Source organism: Macaca nemestrina, chromosome 9, assembly GCF_043159975.1.
Source record: "Macaca nemestrina isolate mMacNem1 chromosome 9, mMacNem.hap1, whole genome shotgun sequence".
NCBI classification, from domain to species: Eukaryota; Metazoa; Chordata; class Mammalia; order Primates; family Cercopithecidae; genus Macaca; species Macaca nemestrina.
In genome coordinates this window covers 125,043,117-125,061,655 of record NC_092133.1, presented here as the reverse complement: position 1 = coordinate 125,061,655, position 18,539 = coordinate 125,043,117, and the positions used below count along the sequence as shown (strand labels likewise).

The following is an 18,539-nucleotide window of genomic DNA, read 5'->3' as shown; positions in this document are numbered from 1 at the left end:
TTCAAATCCTCAGAAATATATTCTGCTGCCTCCCTTCTCCATACCCATTCAAGTGTCACTGTCCATTCTGCCTTTTCCTCATCCCCTGTAAAGCACAGAAACCATGAGCTTTCCATTTCTAGAATCTGCCTACCCTGGAGATATATATTTTATATATATATATACACACACACACATATATACACACACACACTTTTTTTTTTTGCAATAAAACGTTTTTAAGTCTTTTGATACATGTTGTAAAATTGCTATCCAAAGTGACTCTGCCAACTTATTGGTGGTTATGCCAAACATACCTACCTCTTGGTATTTATGCCCTTGTGTAGTCCTTTTCATAATGAATAGCATCAACCTATGTAAACCAACATGCGGTTACAGAAACACAGACTGGTCATAAAGGACATGATGGCATCTGGTTTGCTTCCTCTTAGATCTCCTGCCCTGGGAGAAGCCAGCTGCCATATCATGAGAACATGTAAGCATCACTAAGGAGAGGTCCACGTGGTGAATGAGGAACCGAAGCCTCCCGCCAAGAGTCAGCAAGGACTTGAGTTCTCCAGTCAACAACTGTAAGCGTGAGCCATTTTGCAAACAGATCCTTCAATCTTCACCTAGCTTTCTGATGACTGCAGCCCTGGCCAATATCTTGATGGCCTCCTCATGAGAGCTGATGAGCCAGGACCATCCAGCGAAGCCATTCCTGGATTCGTGTCCTGCAGACATGGTAAGATAATAAATATTTAATTTGCTACATTTGGGGGATAATTTGTTACACATCAGTAGATAACTAATACTCCTTCCTGTCAGCATTTGTAATAGAATCCTTGCTGACATTGTCATTTTCCAGTTATTTTGGCAGATAAAAATCATCTTATTGTTTTACTTTGTACATTTTGGTTGATAGTTTTCTCATGTTTATTAATCTTTTTTTTTCTTCTTCCAATGGTGATTTACCTTTATCCATTTTTCTGTCAGGGTTTCAGTTTTTAATTCCTTTAGGATTTGCATTTCTGCTAAAAGCTAATACAAAAGCAAAGTTATCAATAGGGGCCATGAAGAAGCCTCAGAAATGCACAATTCATAGATTTTCTTAGATTCACAAAGTGACAAGATTTGGGTGACAAATTATGCTTAAAGATGATGTTTGGCATTTCACTTGGTAGCCTTCTTTGGTAACCGAAGCAAAATGTGGAAGATTTTGTATTCCAAAAATGCCACAGCAGCTTTCCCCACCCTGCACCATGAGTCTGACACCTTCCCACTAAGTGCTAGGGTCAGTGACTCCACGGCCTGAAATCTGGGTGGGCTGGGGACTGTGCAGCCAGGCCATGTGACTTTTGAAGAGGAATCATAGAAGATGCCATAGCTCCTGCCTGGATTTTTTTTTTTCGGATGCTCATTCTTAGAGTTCAGATACTCCGATGTGAGGAAATCCAAATTAGCCCTCTTTGAGTGGCTACTGGTAGGTTTTCAGCCAACCGCTGAGCTGAGGTTCTAGTCAACAACCAGCACCCATGGCCAAATATGTGAGTGAAGTTGCCTCTGCGTGATTCTGGCTCCAAGGAATTGAGTCGCCTCCAACCTTCTAGTCTTTCCAGCTGAGGCTGTAAATATCTTGGAGCAGAAACAGCCAAGTGCACTCTGCTTTGTCTGAATTCCTGACCTAAAGAACCTGTGCATGATATAATAGTGTTGCTTTATGCTTCTAAGTTTTGGGTGGTTTGTTATGTAGCAGTAGGAATTGGAACAGCTCCCATATAAGGAAAAGTAGATTGGTTAGAGATTTTATTATTGTTTAAATTTTTTCTTTGTATTTCTATTGCTATAAATGGTTAGGTATTTCTAGTCCACATTTTAGGATGCTCAGGAAATACAGGCAAAGAGAGAGAGAGGGGAGTGGCATTTTCTGGATGTATTAATCAGGGCTTTCTATTGAAACAGAGCCAATAGGATGGAGATATGTGTGTGTGTGTATCTCTATACATATATAAATATAACACATATATAAAATTATATATTATTAAATTATATATAATAATTTGTTGTATATGATATATATAAATTATATACATTAAAAATTTAAACAATAATAAAATGTCTAACCCATCTACTTTTCCTTATATGGTAGCTGTTCCAATTCCTATTACTACATAACAAACCACCCAAAATATTTAATATATATATAAAATTGGCTTATGCACTTGCAAGACTGGTATGTCCAACTATCTGCCATCTGCAAAGTGAAGAACAAAGAAAGTATTTGGTATAATTCAATCTGATTCTGAAGACCTGAGAAACAGAGGGTGGGAAGGGTTGGGTAGGGTGCTGCTATAAGTCCTGAGTCAGAAGCCCTGAGATGTCCAAGGGCAGGAGAAGATGAATGTTCCAGCTCAAGAAGACAGAGGACTCACCTTTCCTCCACACTTTTGTTCTTTTCAGGCTCTGACTGTTCAGGCATTGAATGGTGCCCACACTCATTGGTGAGGACAGATCTTTTTTACATAGTCTGCTGATTCTAATGATAGTCTCTTTTGGAAACACGCTCACAGATGCACTGAGAAATAATGTTTTTCCAGCTATCTGGGCATCCCTTAGTTCAGTCAAGTTGGCACATAATATTAACCATCACATATGATTTCCTAATAAGTTAATATTAGTCCACTAGTGGATTTTTTCCATACTTTTTCAGAGTTATAACTAGTGATAAAAATATAATGGAGACATTTTACATCAATCATTTATTCATAAATATATATTGAGAAATATTACTAGGTGCTGGGATTAGACTAGATATTGAGGGTTCAATAGTGAGCAAAAACCAGGCATGGGTTCCACCTGCATGGAGATTACAGGCCAGTGCAGGGGCAGACATTAATCAAGTAATCCTGCATGTACATAAAACAACAACTGGGAATACCAGATGAAGGAGGTCATAACAGTTCTCTGAGAGCAAGAATACACTGATTGTGGTCAAGATAACTTGTCTGAAGAACTGGTATTTGAGTTGAGAACTGAAGGATGAGTAATTGTATTAGCTATACTTAGGTTTTCTTTTTACGTAGTATCTAGTTTTTAATTTGTTCGTTCACTTTCTACCGTTTAATTATATGCTGCTTTAGGCCAGAAAATGGCTTTTCTATTTCACTTGAATAACTATATAGAGCATATTTATGCTCATAGTCCTGCTTAGCCTTTTGCAAATGACTTATAGGAACATCATGGGCTTGAGAGTAATTTAACTTAGGCTTTCATTTCTGTAATTTTTTCACAATGCTGCTTTTATATCACCTACAGGATTTAGTTGAGATCTCTGTATCATTTGCACAAAGCTGTTCCGACGAGCATCGTACCCATAGGTTTGGATACTGATCTGTGGTGGAGGATTCATTTGGCTGACGAGCCATGCATTGACTTGGCAAAATGATGGGTTATTTTGACTGATGACATTGGTGACTCCTGTACTGTTAAGTTACAAGAATATTTAATGGTTATTAATTGGCAAGATAAACTAGTAGCAGTTTATGAAGCTGAATTTGTTTCTACTAATAATGTAAGAATGGACAGAAAATGATAGAAAGGTAGGATCCAAAATCCTCTAAATCTCTAAAGCTTATTTGACAACTTACTGCCTTAAGATTCTCAGTATTTTATAATGGAATTTCTACTAAGGGGTTGTAACTGTAAAGAAGTCTTTCGGTGGACCCAGACTTAGAGGGTCTGCTGGAACTCAGGATGGATACGCAAGGACTGAGCATGAGGCAGAACACCATGCTTTCTCTAATTTAGTCAAACACTGGTATTCCATCAGGGTTGTAAAGAGCAGATATTCTGAGATGAACATCTCTCTAGAACTTCTCTCTGGTTTATGGCCTCCTTCCTTTTGAGGGACCTACTGATTTTGGTATTGAGCCTCTTCTACACTTGCTGAACCACAGTCCATTTATCTTTTTGTTGGAGGCTTAGCTAAGGGTTGGGCAGTCATCGAAGTGGACCAGGTGGTAGCAGAAGATGTGATCTTTTGATGTTAGGGAGCAGGAGTTGCTGCTAAAGGGGCAATATTTTTGGCATTTGTGCTGATTTGTGTCAGGGACAAGTGGATGGCTCAATTGTCTTTTAGGAGTTTGTGTTAAATTAGAGCTATTTCTTTCACGTGAAGTTTACTTACCACTCTGATCAGTTTTATGGCCAGGAAGAAATGCAATCATTTCAGAAACTTGGCAGAGGACACCTTAGCTACGAGAGGAGATTATGGGTCTTTAGCCCATGCTGATGTGATTTGGGAAGTCATGGAGCCAAAAGTCTTAGAATATGGTTTGTCTTTAGATAAACTTAAGGAAAAGACTGATTGTTCTATGCTCCTGGCAGCCAGTAAACGAACAAAATTGGTTCTAAACCTGTTTAATCATCCAATGACAGTTCAATAGCCGTAGTATGAAGTAATAATCAGATGTAGTTTCAAACCTCTTTAGTGGACTAATGACAAATTGCTTCAGTTTAACACACACCTGGAAGTCAACCATGAATGATAGCCTCTCACTTTTTGTTTTCAATTTTTATTTTAGGCTTAGGGGATACATATGCAGGTTTATGACATGGGTAGATTTTATGTTGTAGGGGTTTGCTGTACAGATTATTTTGTCACCCAGGAAATAAGCATAGTACCTGATATGTAGTTTTTCCATCTTCACTCTCCTCCCTCCCTCCCCCTTCTTCCACTCTTCACCCACAAGTAGGCTCCACTGTCTGTCGTTACTGTCTTTGTGTTCATAGTGTTCTCAATGTTTAGCTCCCACTTATAAGTGAGAATATGTGGTTTTCTGTTCTTGCACTATTGAGATTAGGATAATGGCCTCCAGCTCCATCCATGTTGCTGCAAAGGACATGATTTTGTTCTTTCTTATGGCTAAGTAGTATTCCATGGTGTATATGTACCATGTTTGCTTTATTCAGTCCATCATTGATAGGTTGATAGGCATCTAGATTGATTCCATGTATTTGCTATTGTGAATAATGCTGCAATGAACATATGCCATGCATGTGTCTTTATGGTATAATGATTTATATTATTCAGGGTATATACCCAGTAATGGGATTGCTGGGTCACATGGTAGTCTGTTTTAAGTTCTTTGAAATTCTCAAACAGCTTTCCAGTCTCTAAACTACTTTTTTTCACTGATGAGCTAATTTACATTCCCATCAGCAGTATATAAGCATTCATTTTTCTTTGCAGCCTGTCTAGCATCTGCTATTTTTTGACTTTTAATAATAGCCATTCTGACTAGTGGGAGATGGTAACTTACTGTGTTTTTATTTGCATTTCTCTAATGATTAGCATTAAGCACTTTTTCATACGCTTATTGGCCACATGCATGTCTTCTTTTGAGAAGTATCTGTTCATGTCCCTTGTCCATTTTGTAATGCAGTTGTTTGTTTTTTGCTTGTGATTCATTTAAGTTCCTTATAGATTCTGGACATTAAACACTTGTTGGATGCATAGTTTGCAAATATTTTCTCCTATTCCATAGGTTTTATGTTTACTCTTTTGATAGTTTTTCCTGCTGTGCAGAAGCTCTTTGGTTTAATTAGGTCCCACATGTCAACTTTTGTATTTGTTACAATTGTTTTTGAGGACTTACTCATAAATTCTTTGCCAATGTCCAAAATGATATTTCCTAACTTCTCTTCTAGGGCTTTAAAAAAAATAGTTTTAGGTTTTACATTTAAGTCTTTAATCCATCTTGAGTTGATTTTTGTATGTGAAAGGAAAGGGTGGTTCAATTTCAATCTTCTGAATATGGCTAGCTGGTTATCTCAGCACCATTTATTGAATAGGAGTTTCCCCCATTGCTTGCTTGTGTCAACTTTGTTGAAAATCGGATGGTTTTAGGTGGGCAACTTTATTTCTGGGTTCTCTAACCTGTTCCATTGGCCTTTGTTTTTGTTTTTATACCATACCAAGCTGTTTTGGTTACTGTTGCCTCACAGTATAGTTTGAAGTCAGGTACTGTAATGCCTCCGGCTTTGCTCTTTTTGCTTAGGATTGTTTTGGCCGTTCTGGCTCTTTTTTGGTTCCATATGAATTTTAAAATAGTTTGTTTTCTAATTCTGTGAAAAATGATGTTGGTAGTTTGATAGGAATAGCATTGAATCTGTAAGTTGCTTTGTGCAGTATGGCCATTTTAACATTATTGATTCTTCTTCTCCGTGAACATGGAATGTTTTTCCATTTGTTTGTGTCATCTCTGATTTCTTTGAGCAGTGTTTTGTAATTCTCATTGTAGAGATTTTTTACCCCCTTGGTAAGCTTTATTAGTAGGTATTGTATCCTGAAACTTTGCTTAAGTTGTTTATCAGTTCTAGGAGCCTTTGGACAGAGATGATGGGGTTTTCTAGGCGTAGAATTATATCTCTCTGAAAAGAGATAGTTGGACTTCCTCTCTTTCTATGTGGATGACTTTTATTTCTTTCTCTTGCTTCATTGCTCTGGATAGCCTCATACTTTGAAAGTGGGACAATTGATGGTGGACTGATTGGGCTGATTGGAAGTCAATATTTTCATCAATCTATATTCTATGAGCACTACTTCTCTTAGACCTTGAAAAGCCCTTACAAATTGCATTTTTATATTTCTGTTCTGTTTTTAGCATTGGTTGTTTATAGTTCTGTGTTTAAAGCACTCAATTCATATTTATGTATTTTTATTTTATTTTTAGACAAGTGTTCAGTTGACATGCACCTGAGCTGTTTTACAGAAGTCTCTACGTGCTGCTAAGGAAGAGTAATGGCTTAGGACCCATTGAAGCCCCATTGCAGCTGGACATGGGTAGAAGTCAGAATGTAGAAGATAAAAATGTGGAACAGAGATAGAGACTACAGATAAAAAGGGATAGAAACATCTAAATTCAGTGAAAGCATAAACACTAACTTCAAGACAGCATAGATATTGGCCCTAAAACATTCCAAAATTTATTGTTTTATAATAAATTCACTATGATTCTAAAAGTTAAGAATTGCTTCAAACCTCTGTCCACAGATATGTTAACTCCAGAAACAGAGACATATTTCTGGTTAAACTCTACAGATTATCACATGTAACAGTCAGATAACTATACTGTATATATTTTTCATTATCTTTGTCCCCACATCCACTCACCCACTCTTTTAGTTTTGATTCTCTGTAACTCCCAGCACTTATGGAATACATTTTTAGAAAAAGGCCATTGCATAGAGCACTGAACATATAAGCCCTTTTAGAATCTGGCTTCTATTTTTCTGCCCTAATCTCTTTCCATTCCCACTCCAAACATAGAGACACACACATGCACACAAACACATGTACCAAAATATTTATCGTCATCTCAGCACGCTAAAGCCTGCCTTTGCATCCATAGTCTTGCATTTTCTTTGCTGGGAAGGCCTTCTCAGAGTTGCACAAATCTTCATCCTATAAACCTCAGTTTGGAGAGGGCTTTGAAATAAATCTGTTTTCATCCTAGGAAAGGAGTCAATTATTTCAAAGGCTTGTTTGCATTTAAACATCTTCTAGCACTTACCACGAAGAATTGTAGTTATTTTCTTACATGTCAACAGACTCCAGAGAGGATAAACTCAAATATTATTATTATTATTATTGTTATTTGTATTCTGAATCTTAGAATCAAAGAAGACTTATAGGAAATGTTTGAATGAATACAAAGAATTCTTTCCAATTGGTGGTACAGAAAACAATGCATTCCATCTAGTAAATAATTAATTGATGTGCATTGTATGGCCAATAGATGAAAGGCTTCTATTTTGGCTATATCTCCTTCAGGAGATATAGTGTAAGGGGTCTTTTAAAAATGTAATCATAATCAATGAAAATTCTTAAGAATGTCTCTACCTATCGTAGTTTACAAATGTTGCATCTATAGTAGTTTACAAATGTTGCATCATGACGATAGAAATTACACCAAACTTCAACTTTGTTTTTGGGTGGAATTTGTTCTTTATGATTGTCCCATTTGATAACTTTTTAAAAATTCCACAAATCTAAACAAGGCACATCTATTCACAGTGTTAGTTGCATTAAGTTTTAGTAAACACTTTCTTTCCCGGAATAGAATCTCAGGTAAAACAGCACTTCCCATCAGAGTTTCCCAGCCTCTGGTAAGTGCAGGAGTTGTTTGCTAAGCCTGTTTTCTCGAGATGTGTGCTAATCTTTTCTCTTACTCAGAGCTTCCACTAGTAGGCTTTTAAGACCACTCCAATCAACCTCTAACAAGGCTGATGCACAGATAAATGTAAGTTGAAGGAAAAAGAAAAAGTGTATATACATACATATATATACTCATGAAAAGTTTCAGAAAAATAATTAGTGTTTACTTTGAGGTTTTCACTTCGAAAGCATCTTTTTAGAAGCAGATTTGTAGATCATTAGGAAGGCTTCTGAATAACAGTAGTAGATAAAAACTCTAGTGAAAAAGTGTTATTTCTTTCTGTGTTAGTATTGAATATAAGGTCAAAATGTATCATTTCAGGGTTAGATCTATATTTAGGTTATTTGGGCTAAACTCATTTATAGGCGGGATTAATTCACACCAGGAAGGCTGGGAAGTATTGTTAGAAAATCTCAGGAAGGAACTCTTTTTACCATGGGGTAGGTTTCTGCTTGATGCAGAGGCATCCGGACTTTTATAACGTTATACCACAAATGTCAAGGCAGTACTCCGGATCAACAAGAAGCCCTTTAGGGTCAGTTTTTTCAAAGGCCTGTATTTCACTCCCACTCAAAGTGGTAACCTGATAAATGTGGAGTCTGGGTAAAGATATTGGCTGGATCAGCAAATATATTATCGCTCAAACCAAAACACAACATGACAAACAGCAAACAAAAACCAAAATCAAAGCTAGTATTAAGCCAAGTCCCATCCCCTCCCTTAAAAAATTAACATTTAAGGGGGACAGGCCAGTATCTTCCTAGTATATAAAAAGTAGTATATTAAAAGAATTAAGTTCTTGCTTTCATAACCCCTAGGTTCTGCCTTTCATTAAAAAACCAATGATTTTAATTTGAATTAGCAAGTCTGTAATAGAAATAACTGGCTATGGTAGTATTAGGGACCTGATGTTTTGAGCTCTATGTGCCAAAATTAGCTGTGTCACCTTGGGCATGACCTTACCTTCAGATTTTTTTTTTTTAACTGAGAAAATTTAATTAGATGAACTAAAAATTCTCTTCTGGCTCTGGTGTTAAGAAGGATTTCTGAGGAAGGATGATTAAATTTGGAAGCACAGGTCTGGGATGCCAGTTGATACTATATTAGGACATTTCCTGGAGCTGAAAGGTGCTGGAAACTAATTATTCATCATGCATGATGCAACTTTCAGTTGATTTCTGGTTTGAGGGCTGAAACAATTGAAATTGCTAAGAGATCTTGACTTTCCTTGTGAAAACTCCTCCAGCAGGCCTCCCCCATAGTTATATTTCAAGTCGGGAATGTCACTTTTCTTTTCTTTGTTTTCTTTCTTTTTTTTTTTTTTTTTTTTTGAGACAATCTTGCTCTGTCTCCCAGGCTGGAGTACAGTGGTGTGATCTGGGCTCACTACAACCTCTGTCTCCTGGGTTCAAGCGATTATCCTGCCTCAGCCTCCTGAGTAGCTGGAATTTCAGGTGTGTACCATCATACCCAGCCAATTTTTGTATTTTTAGTAGAGAAGAGGTTTCACCATGTTGGCCAGGAGGGTCTCAAACTCCTGACCTAAGGTGATCCACCTGCCTTCGCCTCCCAAATTGCTGGGATTACAGGCGTGAGCCGCTGTGCCTGGCCAGGAATGTCACTTTTCATATTAAGTTATCTTTTTATTCCTTCTTCTCCATTAATATGGTCAATAGCTAGTATAGAGGTTTTCAAACTTTATTGTGCAATTGTATTACTTAAAATACAGATTCCTCTATTCCACCACTGAGAAGGAGTCCTCAGCTCTGGGGTGGGTCAAAGGAATATGCATTTCTAGCAGGCTACCAAAGGGAATGGGCTGCACTTGGACAAACTGATCCCAGAGACCATGGTTCCTCTTACCTTCAACTGTGTACCTGCCAGTCCCTTGCTAGTTTCTGCTGTCTCGAAACAGAGCAACTGAAGCAGCAGCAACTTTTTTTTTTTTTTGTCATGGAGTCTTGCTTTGTCACCCAGGCTAGAGTACAGTGGCACGATCTCAGATCACTACAAGTTCTGCCTCCTGGGTTCACACCATTCTCCTGCCTCAGCCTCCCAAGTAGCTGGGGCTATAGGTGCCAGCCACCACCCCCAGCTAATTTTTTTTTTGTATTTTTAGTAGAGACAGGGTTTCACCGTGTTAGCCAGGATGGTCTCGATCTGACCTCATGATCCACCCACCTCAGCCTCCCAAAGTGCTGGGATTATAGATGTACGCCACCGTACCCAGCCAGCAACTGACTTTTGACTGACATTTCTAGGAGGTGGTGCCTCTACCATCATCTGAGAATCATTTGTTCTACATATAGTTTCCTGGTCCCAATTCAGAGGTTCTAGCAGTATAGGAACTTCCATTTCTTAGCAGAAAAATTAATTTCGGAAACTACAGGCTTAATGAACTTAATTCTTAAGATTTCTTGAGTTATTATGTGATATTAATCATTATTCTGTTGGAGGAAGTTACCAGAAGTCCTTATAGCATTACAAAATCATTGTGACCTTTGTTTTTACTAAGGCTTTGATATAAAAAATAGCCATATGTTGAATGACATTCTTTGTTCTTTATTGCTTTAGAGGTCATGGCCCATTACCTTCTCAATGTTCCTTCTATTAAGACCCTTGGGACAAATTTTTTCTAACACACAGGTTTAAAAAATATTTGTTTCTCTTGATGAACTGGTGTGATTTCTTCTACTAGACAATGAGAGTTGTGTAACATATCATATTACCCTTTGCTTAGGCTGCTAGGAAGCTCAGGGCAAAGCTTTGAGTTCAGTTGTGGTAGTGTTCATTAGTCAGAGTTTTCTGGATGTAATTTCTACCTTCCATCTTTATAAATTGGCATTTTTGTTTTATTTGATATCAGTATATTTGTGGTTTTATTGTTAGCCAGTTCAAATCATTAATTGAAGTGGAAGGAATAAGCAGATTTAATGAGAATGATTAGTATTAAAAGCTATGCTTCTTAACTACTCTCCCATATGCTCTGGTGAAATAGTGTCTTCCTTGTTTTTTACATCTGAGGCACTGTTTTCATACCTTTCAATCTACATTAACTAACTGCTTCTGTGTATTTATTGGTCTAAATATTATTTGGTTATTCCTAGATTGCATTTATTTCCCCCTAGTTCAGTGTTTCCAAAACTTCCCTAATCATAGAATCCCTTGGAAATGCTTGTTAAAAATACACAATCTCAAGACACCCTCCCCTGTTTCAAAAATCTGATTTGCTAAGTAGATGACATGGTTGGTGATATGGTTTGGCTGTGTCCCCACCCAAATCTCACCTTTTATTCCCATGTGTTGTGGGAGCGACCCAATGGGAGGTGATTGAATCACGGGGGCAGGTCTTTCCTGTGCTGTTCTTGTGATAGTGAATAAGTCTCACAAAACCTGATGGTTTTAAAAACAGGAGTTTCCCTGCACAAGCTCTCTCTCTTTGCCTGCTGCCATCCATGTAAGATGTGACTTTGCTCCTCCTTGCTTTCTGCTGTGATTGTGAGGCCTCCCCAGCTATGTGGAACTGTAAGTCCATTAAACCTCTTTTGTAAATTGCCCAGTCTCAGTATGTCTTTATCAGCAGTGTGAAAACAGACTAATACAGTAGGGTTGCATTAACATTTTAGTATGCTGTACTTGAGAAACCCTGAAGTGGGCATGATCTTACCCTCAAGGAGTTCATTACCTAATAATCTAGATCAGTTATCCTGATGGTAACATCCCTGGAAAACTTATTATGAAATAAACTTTTGAACCCCATGGTGGTTTTATTGAATCAGAATCCTATGGAGTGGAATAGGAAAATTATAGTTAAAAGAAAAATCTGAATTGCATCCGTTATCAGCTATATTTGAGAACCACATGTGAATATCAAGGGACTTTGGAATAAAGGACTTATGAGACAATTTAATTAAATGATCTTTGGAAGGGCCAGTATCCTGCTAACTAATATCTGGGAGCCTGTAAAATTCTAGAGCTATATTTTTTTTCTAATTGTTGATCTGAGGATGGCTAAGGTTGAGTTTTACCATATCATATCTCTCTTACCTTTCTCTTCCTCTGTGATTCCTCTAGTCTTTCCTTTCCCTGTTTCCCTTCATAACTCCCTCCCTCATTTTTCTCATTCATGTCTGGAATATATATTACAGAATTTAAAGTTTATTATGTTATATTATTTATCCCAGAAAACACTGTTGAGATACAATTTTCATTAAATTCATGGCAGAGGTTCTCAAATCTAACCTTATGTTACAATTATTGGGTCATCTGTGATTTCTTTCAGCAGTGTTTTGTAGTTCTCCTTGTAGAGATCTTTCACCTCCTTGGTTAGATGTATTGCTAGGTACTTTATTTTTTGGGGGCTATTGTAAATGAGATTGCATTCTTTATTTGGCTCTCAGCTTGAATGTTATTGGTGTATAGAAATGCTGCTGATTTTTGTACAATGATTTTGCTAGTGGGGCTGCAGAGAATAGGGAATGCTTGTATGTTGCTGGTGGGAATGTAAATTAGTTCAGCCACTGTGGAAAGCAGTTTGGAGATTTCACAAAGCACTTAAAATAGAACTATCATTTGACCCAGCAGTCTTATTACTGAGTATATATCCAATGGAAAATCAATTATTCTACCAAGAAGGCACATGCAGTACTATTCACAATTCACAAGAACAGAGACATAGAGTCAACCTAGATGTCCATCAGGGGTAGGTAAAGAAAAGGTGGTACATGTACACATGGAATACAATGCAGCCATAAAAAAGGATGAAATCCTGTCCTTTGCAGTAACATAGGTGCAGTCAAAGGCTGTTATCCTAAGTAAATTTACATAGGAACATGTAATTTACATAGGAACAAATACTGCATGTTCTCACTTGTAAGTGGGAACTTAATGTTGGATACACATGGACATAAAGATGGCAACAATAGATATGGGGGACTCCTAGATGTGGGAGTGGGAGGGAGAAGAGTTGAAAAGCTATCTGTTGAGTATTATGCTTACCGTCTGGATGACAAGATCAATCGTACCCCAAACCTCAGCATCACACAATACACACATATAAGAAACTTGCACATGCACCCCCTGAATCTAAAATAAATGTTGAAATTATATACATAAAAATAATTACTTGAGGAGCTTTAAAATATGTAAACCTCACCTTACGGTAATTAAGTCTGGGGTTGGGATCCTGGTATGTGTATTTTTTCTGAAAGTTTTCCAGTTAATTTGAATGGTGTTCAGGCTTGAGAACAACTAGTTTATTTTGTTTTTCATTAATGCATTCAAGTTTTTGAACTTGAACTGAGGTATTTTGCATTCTGCCTTTTTTGTTTCACCTCTGTATCTTTTTAATGCAAAAATTGTGTTATATTGGATAGCCTCTAATGAGACAGTAAACTGTTCCATTGAGGCCAAAGAGAAAACCATGTAATGAGACATTACTTTATATCTTGTAATAGGAAAACTTACCATCAGGCTCTGACATCATGTATGGAAAATATGGATGTTATCCCCATAAAACTAAGATTTTGGGTTTTCTTTTGTCCATTTCTTTTCCTGTATAATTATAAATATTTTGTAGGGAACTATGCATCTTCCTTAGAGTCTGAAGTATTTAGTGCTTATAACTTCCAAGACATGCTGTGGCATATCCTCTTGTTTTATTTTCCAAGTAAGGAAAAGCTTAGATTGTGAGTATTTTAACAAAATCTTTTTTAAATCCATAAATATTATTTGAATACCTGTAAATTGAAGGAAGCATAATAATGAGATGTTTGTCTCTGTATTAGTCTGTTTTCACCCTGCTGATACAGACATACCTGACACTGGGTAATTATTTAAAAAAAAAAAAAAAGAGGTTTAATGGACTCACAGTCCCAGCCCCACGTGGCTGGGGAGGCCTCACAATCATGATGGAAGACAAAAGGCACATCTCACATGGTCACAAGCAAGAGAGAAAATAAGAGCCAAGCGAAAAGGGAAACCTCTCATAAAACCATCATATCTTGTGAGACTTACTCACTACCACGAGAACACTATGGGGGAAGCCCCATTATTCAATTGACTCCCAGTGGGTCCATCCCACAACATGTAGGAATACGGTAGGTACAATTCAAGAGATTTGGGTGGAGACACAGCCAAACCGTATCAGTTTCCTTCAGAGAATTTATAGTTATTCATCAAACATTTAGGGAATCTCTGTGCTAGGTGTGTTGCTGGACATTGGGAATGGGTATAGGAAATTCCTATGGGAATTCCCATAGGAAACTCACAACCAAATGAATGAAAAAGACATACTAAGGGATACGAAGAAGATATGTGCAGTCTAGTTGGGGAAATAAAATCAATACTTATGAAATAAATATTAGGAAATTGTTATTAGATCATAATTGGAAAATAATTAGAGAATGATTAAGTGCTAAAATAAAGTGCCATTGTTTAAAGTGTAATAGGACTTCAGAAAGTATAGCGTCCAATATGGGCTAGAGTAGTTGGGGTAAGCATCATGGAGAAGGTGTTACTTTACTGTGTCCTGAAGGAAGGACAGACTTTGCTAGATGAGTGTGGAAGGGGAGGCCATTCCAGGCATAGGACTTAGCAGAGCATAGGTCCAATAAGGATATTGGACCTATCCAATAAGGATATACATCACCTGTATGTGTAGCAGGGCAAGGTATATGCAGACACAGAAATAAGGTTTTTTTTTTTTTTTTTTTTTTGTTTTTTTGTTTTTTTTTTTTTGAGACAGAGTCTTGCCCTGTCGCCCAGGCTAGAGTGCAGTGGCGTGATCTGCACTTACTGCAAGCTCCACTTCCTGGGTTCACACCATTCTCCCGCCTCAGCCTCCCAAGTACCTGGGACTACAGGCGCCCACCACCGCGCCCGGCTAATTTTGTTTTTGTATTTTTAGTAGAGACAGGGTTTCACTGTATTAGCCAGGATGGTCTTGATCTCCTGACCTCATGATCCACCCACCTCGGCCTCCCAAAGTGCTGGGATTACAGGTGTGAGCCACCGTGCCCGGCCAAGAAATAAGTTCTCATATTTTGGAGGGGTGTCATTAATTTTTTTGATAACTGAATGAAGTCCATGCAACCCTTTCTCCAGAGGAAGGATATACACATGTATACATATATATAAAGAGGCAAAATTTTGTAACTAATTTTAGGGGATTTACAGCTTCCTTAAAAGCAAATGGAGAAAATAAACTATGTGTTTTTTTTTTCTTTCTTTTTCAAAATGACTATAGATTTATGGGCAAGGAAGTGAGATTATTATCTTGGTTTAGGGACATTTTCCTGGTTTGGGGAAACTTTCCTTGTATTGGTGTAATTATAAGCATCAGAGCCAGGAAATAACTGGAAATGGAGGAATATTGTGACCTAGACTGGGAAGGCAGTTGTCAGGATGGAGATTGAAGCAATAAAATAAAGATATTGTACATTAATTAGCTGACAATGAGTCTTTTGAATAGATAGAATGCAATTAATACTTTTTTGTGTGCATTTTAATTTTTACATTTAATGTTCCAAATATTTTAGGAAGTATTCTATGATATCAAAGGTTATGTAGTTAGCTATCTTAAGAAGCAGTAAAACTGTAGTAATCATTTTTAGAAGTGATCATTGTAAATGAAGAAAAAATAGTATTTTTCACCAGATTAATTTGAAGGATAAAAGAGAGGAGGGTAAAAATATATTCAGTGCTATCAAATTTCTCAAAAACGGTTTGAATTTAGAAAGAAGGAAGGTTTTGTAGTTAGCATTAGTTTAGTAATAAGCCATTCAAAAAAAATCTATTTTTAAAGAAGTTTTTATTTACCTGTTCATTCATAGCTGAATTAGGTAACTTGGTTCTTTAAAAAGAAGTATAACATAGGAAATCTGTGTGTCAGGGAACCATATATTCAAGGAAGAGATGATGAGCTAGGATGTCCTTAAGCTTGAGGAAGACAGCTGTTAACCAGCAGAGGGAGTGTGTTAACTGGATTTTTGATAGTGTTAAGATTTTTTGCACAAGTGACTGAGTGATATTAAAAGCTTTACTCTGATAGGGTGAAAAATCAAAATTATAAGTGTGCCGTCTAACTTAGTAACTAGGATCAATTACTTTTTTTTTCAGGAGAATCTCTGCATCATGCTTTTATGAAATTAGATATGAGACTGAAATCGACAAACTAAAGAAAATATGATAATAAATATTGTTTTGTTCCTGTTTACTTTTGTGAAGTTCATAGATTTTCCTGCTTTCTGCCAGAATCCTGGAAGGGATGTCTGATTTTCAAGAACTGATGTGTGGCAATGAGTAGGTTCACATTTTTGACTAAAATATCCTTGGGTAACATTTTCTTTAAGAAAGGACTGGATTGTGTCAATCTGTCTTCCATTGAAGTTTTATACACTATACATTTACTTGAAGGGTATGGTTAACTTTACACAATACTTTTAGAATGAAAGAAAACTGATTTTAAGAAGGCTGTGCTCATTTTGCATTGCCTGCTAAAAATGAATGTGTGAAATAACACAGCAAAAATAACAGTAGTTTAAGCAATCTATCAGTTGCTTTCAGATAAATACTTTTGACAGTTCTTCAGTCCTTCTGTTTCAGATATAAAGAAATCCCTGAAATAGCACAGACTTAACCAGTTTCTTAAAAAATAAGCCACAAAAGGTAAAACATTGCTCTGTAATTAAATGAAGATTAGATTTTTCAAATAGGTGAAACTCAACAAATTAAATTTTTACATACATTTTAATTTTTCTCTCCTTGAAAAAGAAATTTCAAATCTGGTATATATTGTTACTATAAGACCAGGTTTGCCCAAGCCAACTGGTTAAAAGAACAAAGCTTAATTAAATTAATAATAACAAGTTTAATTGATAATTAATAGTACACATCATTCCAGAGAGAAAAATGAGGCAGTGTACAAGTTTATCTAGAGAATAATTAGATGCAAAATAAGTAAGTGAAAACGTTAGGCTTAACGGGTTTGTGAGAGGAGAGATGGAAGTATAAGGGTTAGGAAATGGAAGATGAAGCTAGGTTAAAATAACTGTTTTAAAAATCTAGGGACCTGGGTAAGATGGCTGGCTAGACACTTCCACGAGACAGACCAGAATGTTGAGTAGATGGGCATACTCCAAACAGATCATCTGAGAGAACACACTGAGAGAGGGTGTAGAGATGGTGCAGATGCCAGGAGTGAAGGTGGAGGAAGCTGGGAACCACGCATGGGGTTGCTGAGTGCTGGGACATATTCCAGGCCCTGAACAGCTCTAAAGGAATGGGCGGCTCTGACCTATGTAATCTGCCTGACCTGGAGAAAGCAGGGCTGTTTCCCATGGGACAGGGATGAGTGTAATGTGCATGCCAGCCCCTGCCAGAGTCCCTGCCTGAACATGCTGGGACACATCCATTGTGGTCTCTGCTACCCTGCTGGAATGCTTTTGCCAACAGCCACCGCCATTGTGCTTTCGGCAGCGGCCCCCGCTGCCCCACTGAGCACATTTGCTGACAGCCTCCCACTGGAATATGTTTGCCTGCAGCCCCACCACCATCCCTCCAAAGCACGTTTGCCTGTGGCACCCCTGCTGGACTGCCTCCCGTCTGCTGCACTCCTGCTGTCCCTGCTGGAGCACTTATGTCCACGGCCCTTCCTTGTTGTTTCCTATGAAGTGCTGTTGCCGGCAGTCTGGGAGTACCTTGGCCCTTCCAGCTTAGCTGGGGCTTGACCTTGGGGGACCAGAAGACAGAGCCATGGACCCAGTCCCAGCCACCCTGGATTAGAGCACACAGGCCAGGAGTGCAGAGCTGAGCTTTGCTTCTCTCCAAGCATTGGAAAGGAAGCCATTCAACTATACCCAACTTGCACTACAGTTAGACTCTCAAGGTCAATAAAGATTGTAAAAGCAAAAAGCCCACCCACAGGACAGCAATTCCAAAGGATAAAGGAACATCAGCATTCACGAATGAGAAAGAACCTTCAAAATACAATTGTAAGCATTACCAACAGGATAGACCAAGCTGAGGAAAGAATCTCAGAGCTCGAAGACCACTTCTCTGAAGCAACACAGGCAGACAAAAATAAAGAAAACTTAATTTCAAAAAATGAACAAAACCTCGAAGAAATATGGGATTATATAAAGAGACCAAACCTGTCACTCATTTGCATTTCTGAAAGAGAAGAAGAGAGAGTAACCAATTTGGAAAACATATTTGAGGATATAATTTACAAAATTTTTCCCAGTGTCACTAGAGAGATTGACATGCAAATTCAAGAAATTCAGAGAACCCATGTGAGATACTATGTAAGATAACCATCCCCAAGATACATAGTCACCATTT

The 18,539-nt window shown here is 37.7% G+C and overlaps 1 protein-coding gene across 1 annotated transcript in view; it reads left to right on the top strand.

Moving 5' to 3' along the window:
* The window catches only part of LOC105488276 (MAM and LDL receptor class A domain containing 1), a 1,027,522-nt gene that overhangs the window by 26,402 nt on the left and 982,581 nt on the right, over window positions 1-18,539 (top strand). Inside the window, exon 2 of the mRNA XM_071070419.1 lies at window positions 432-724. Within this exon, the coding sequence (XP_070926520.1) occupies window positions 661-724 (64 nt within the window). The 5' untranslated portion in view covers window positions 432-660. The remainder of the gene's footprint in view (window positions 1-431; window positions 725-18,539) is intronic.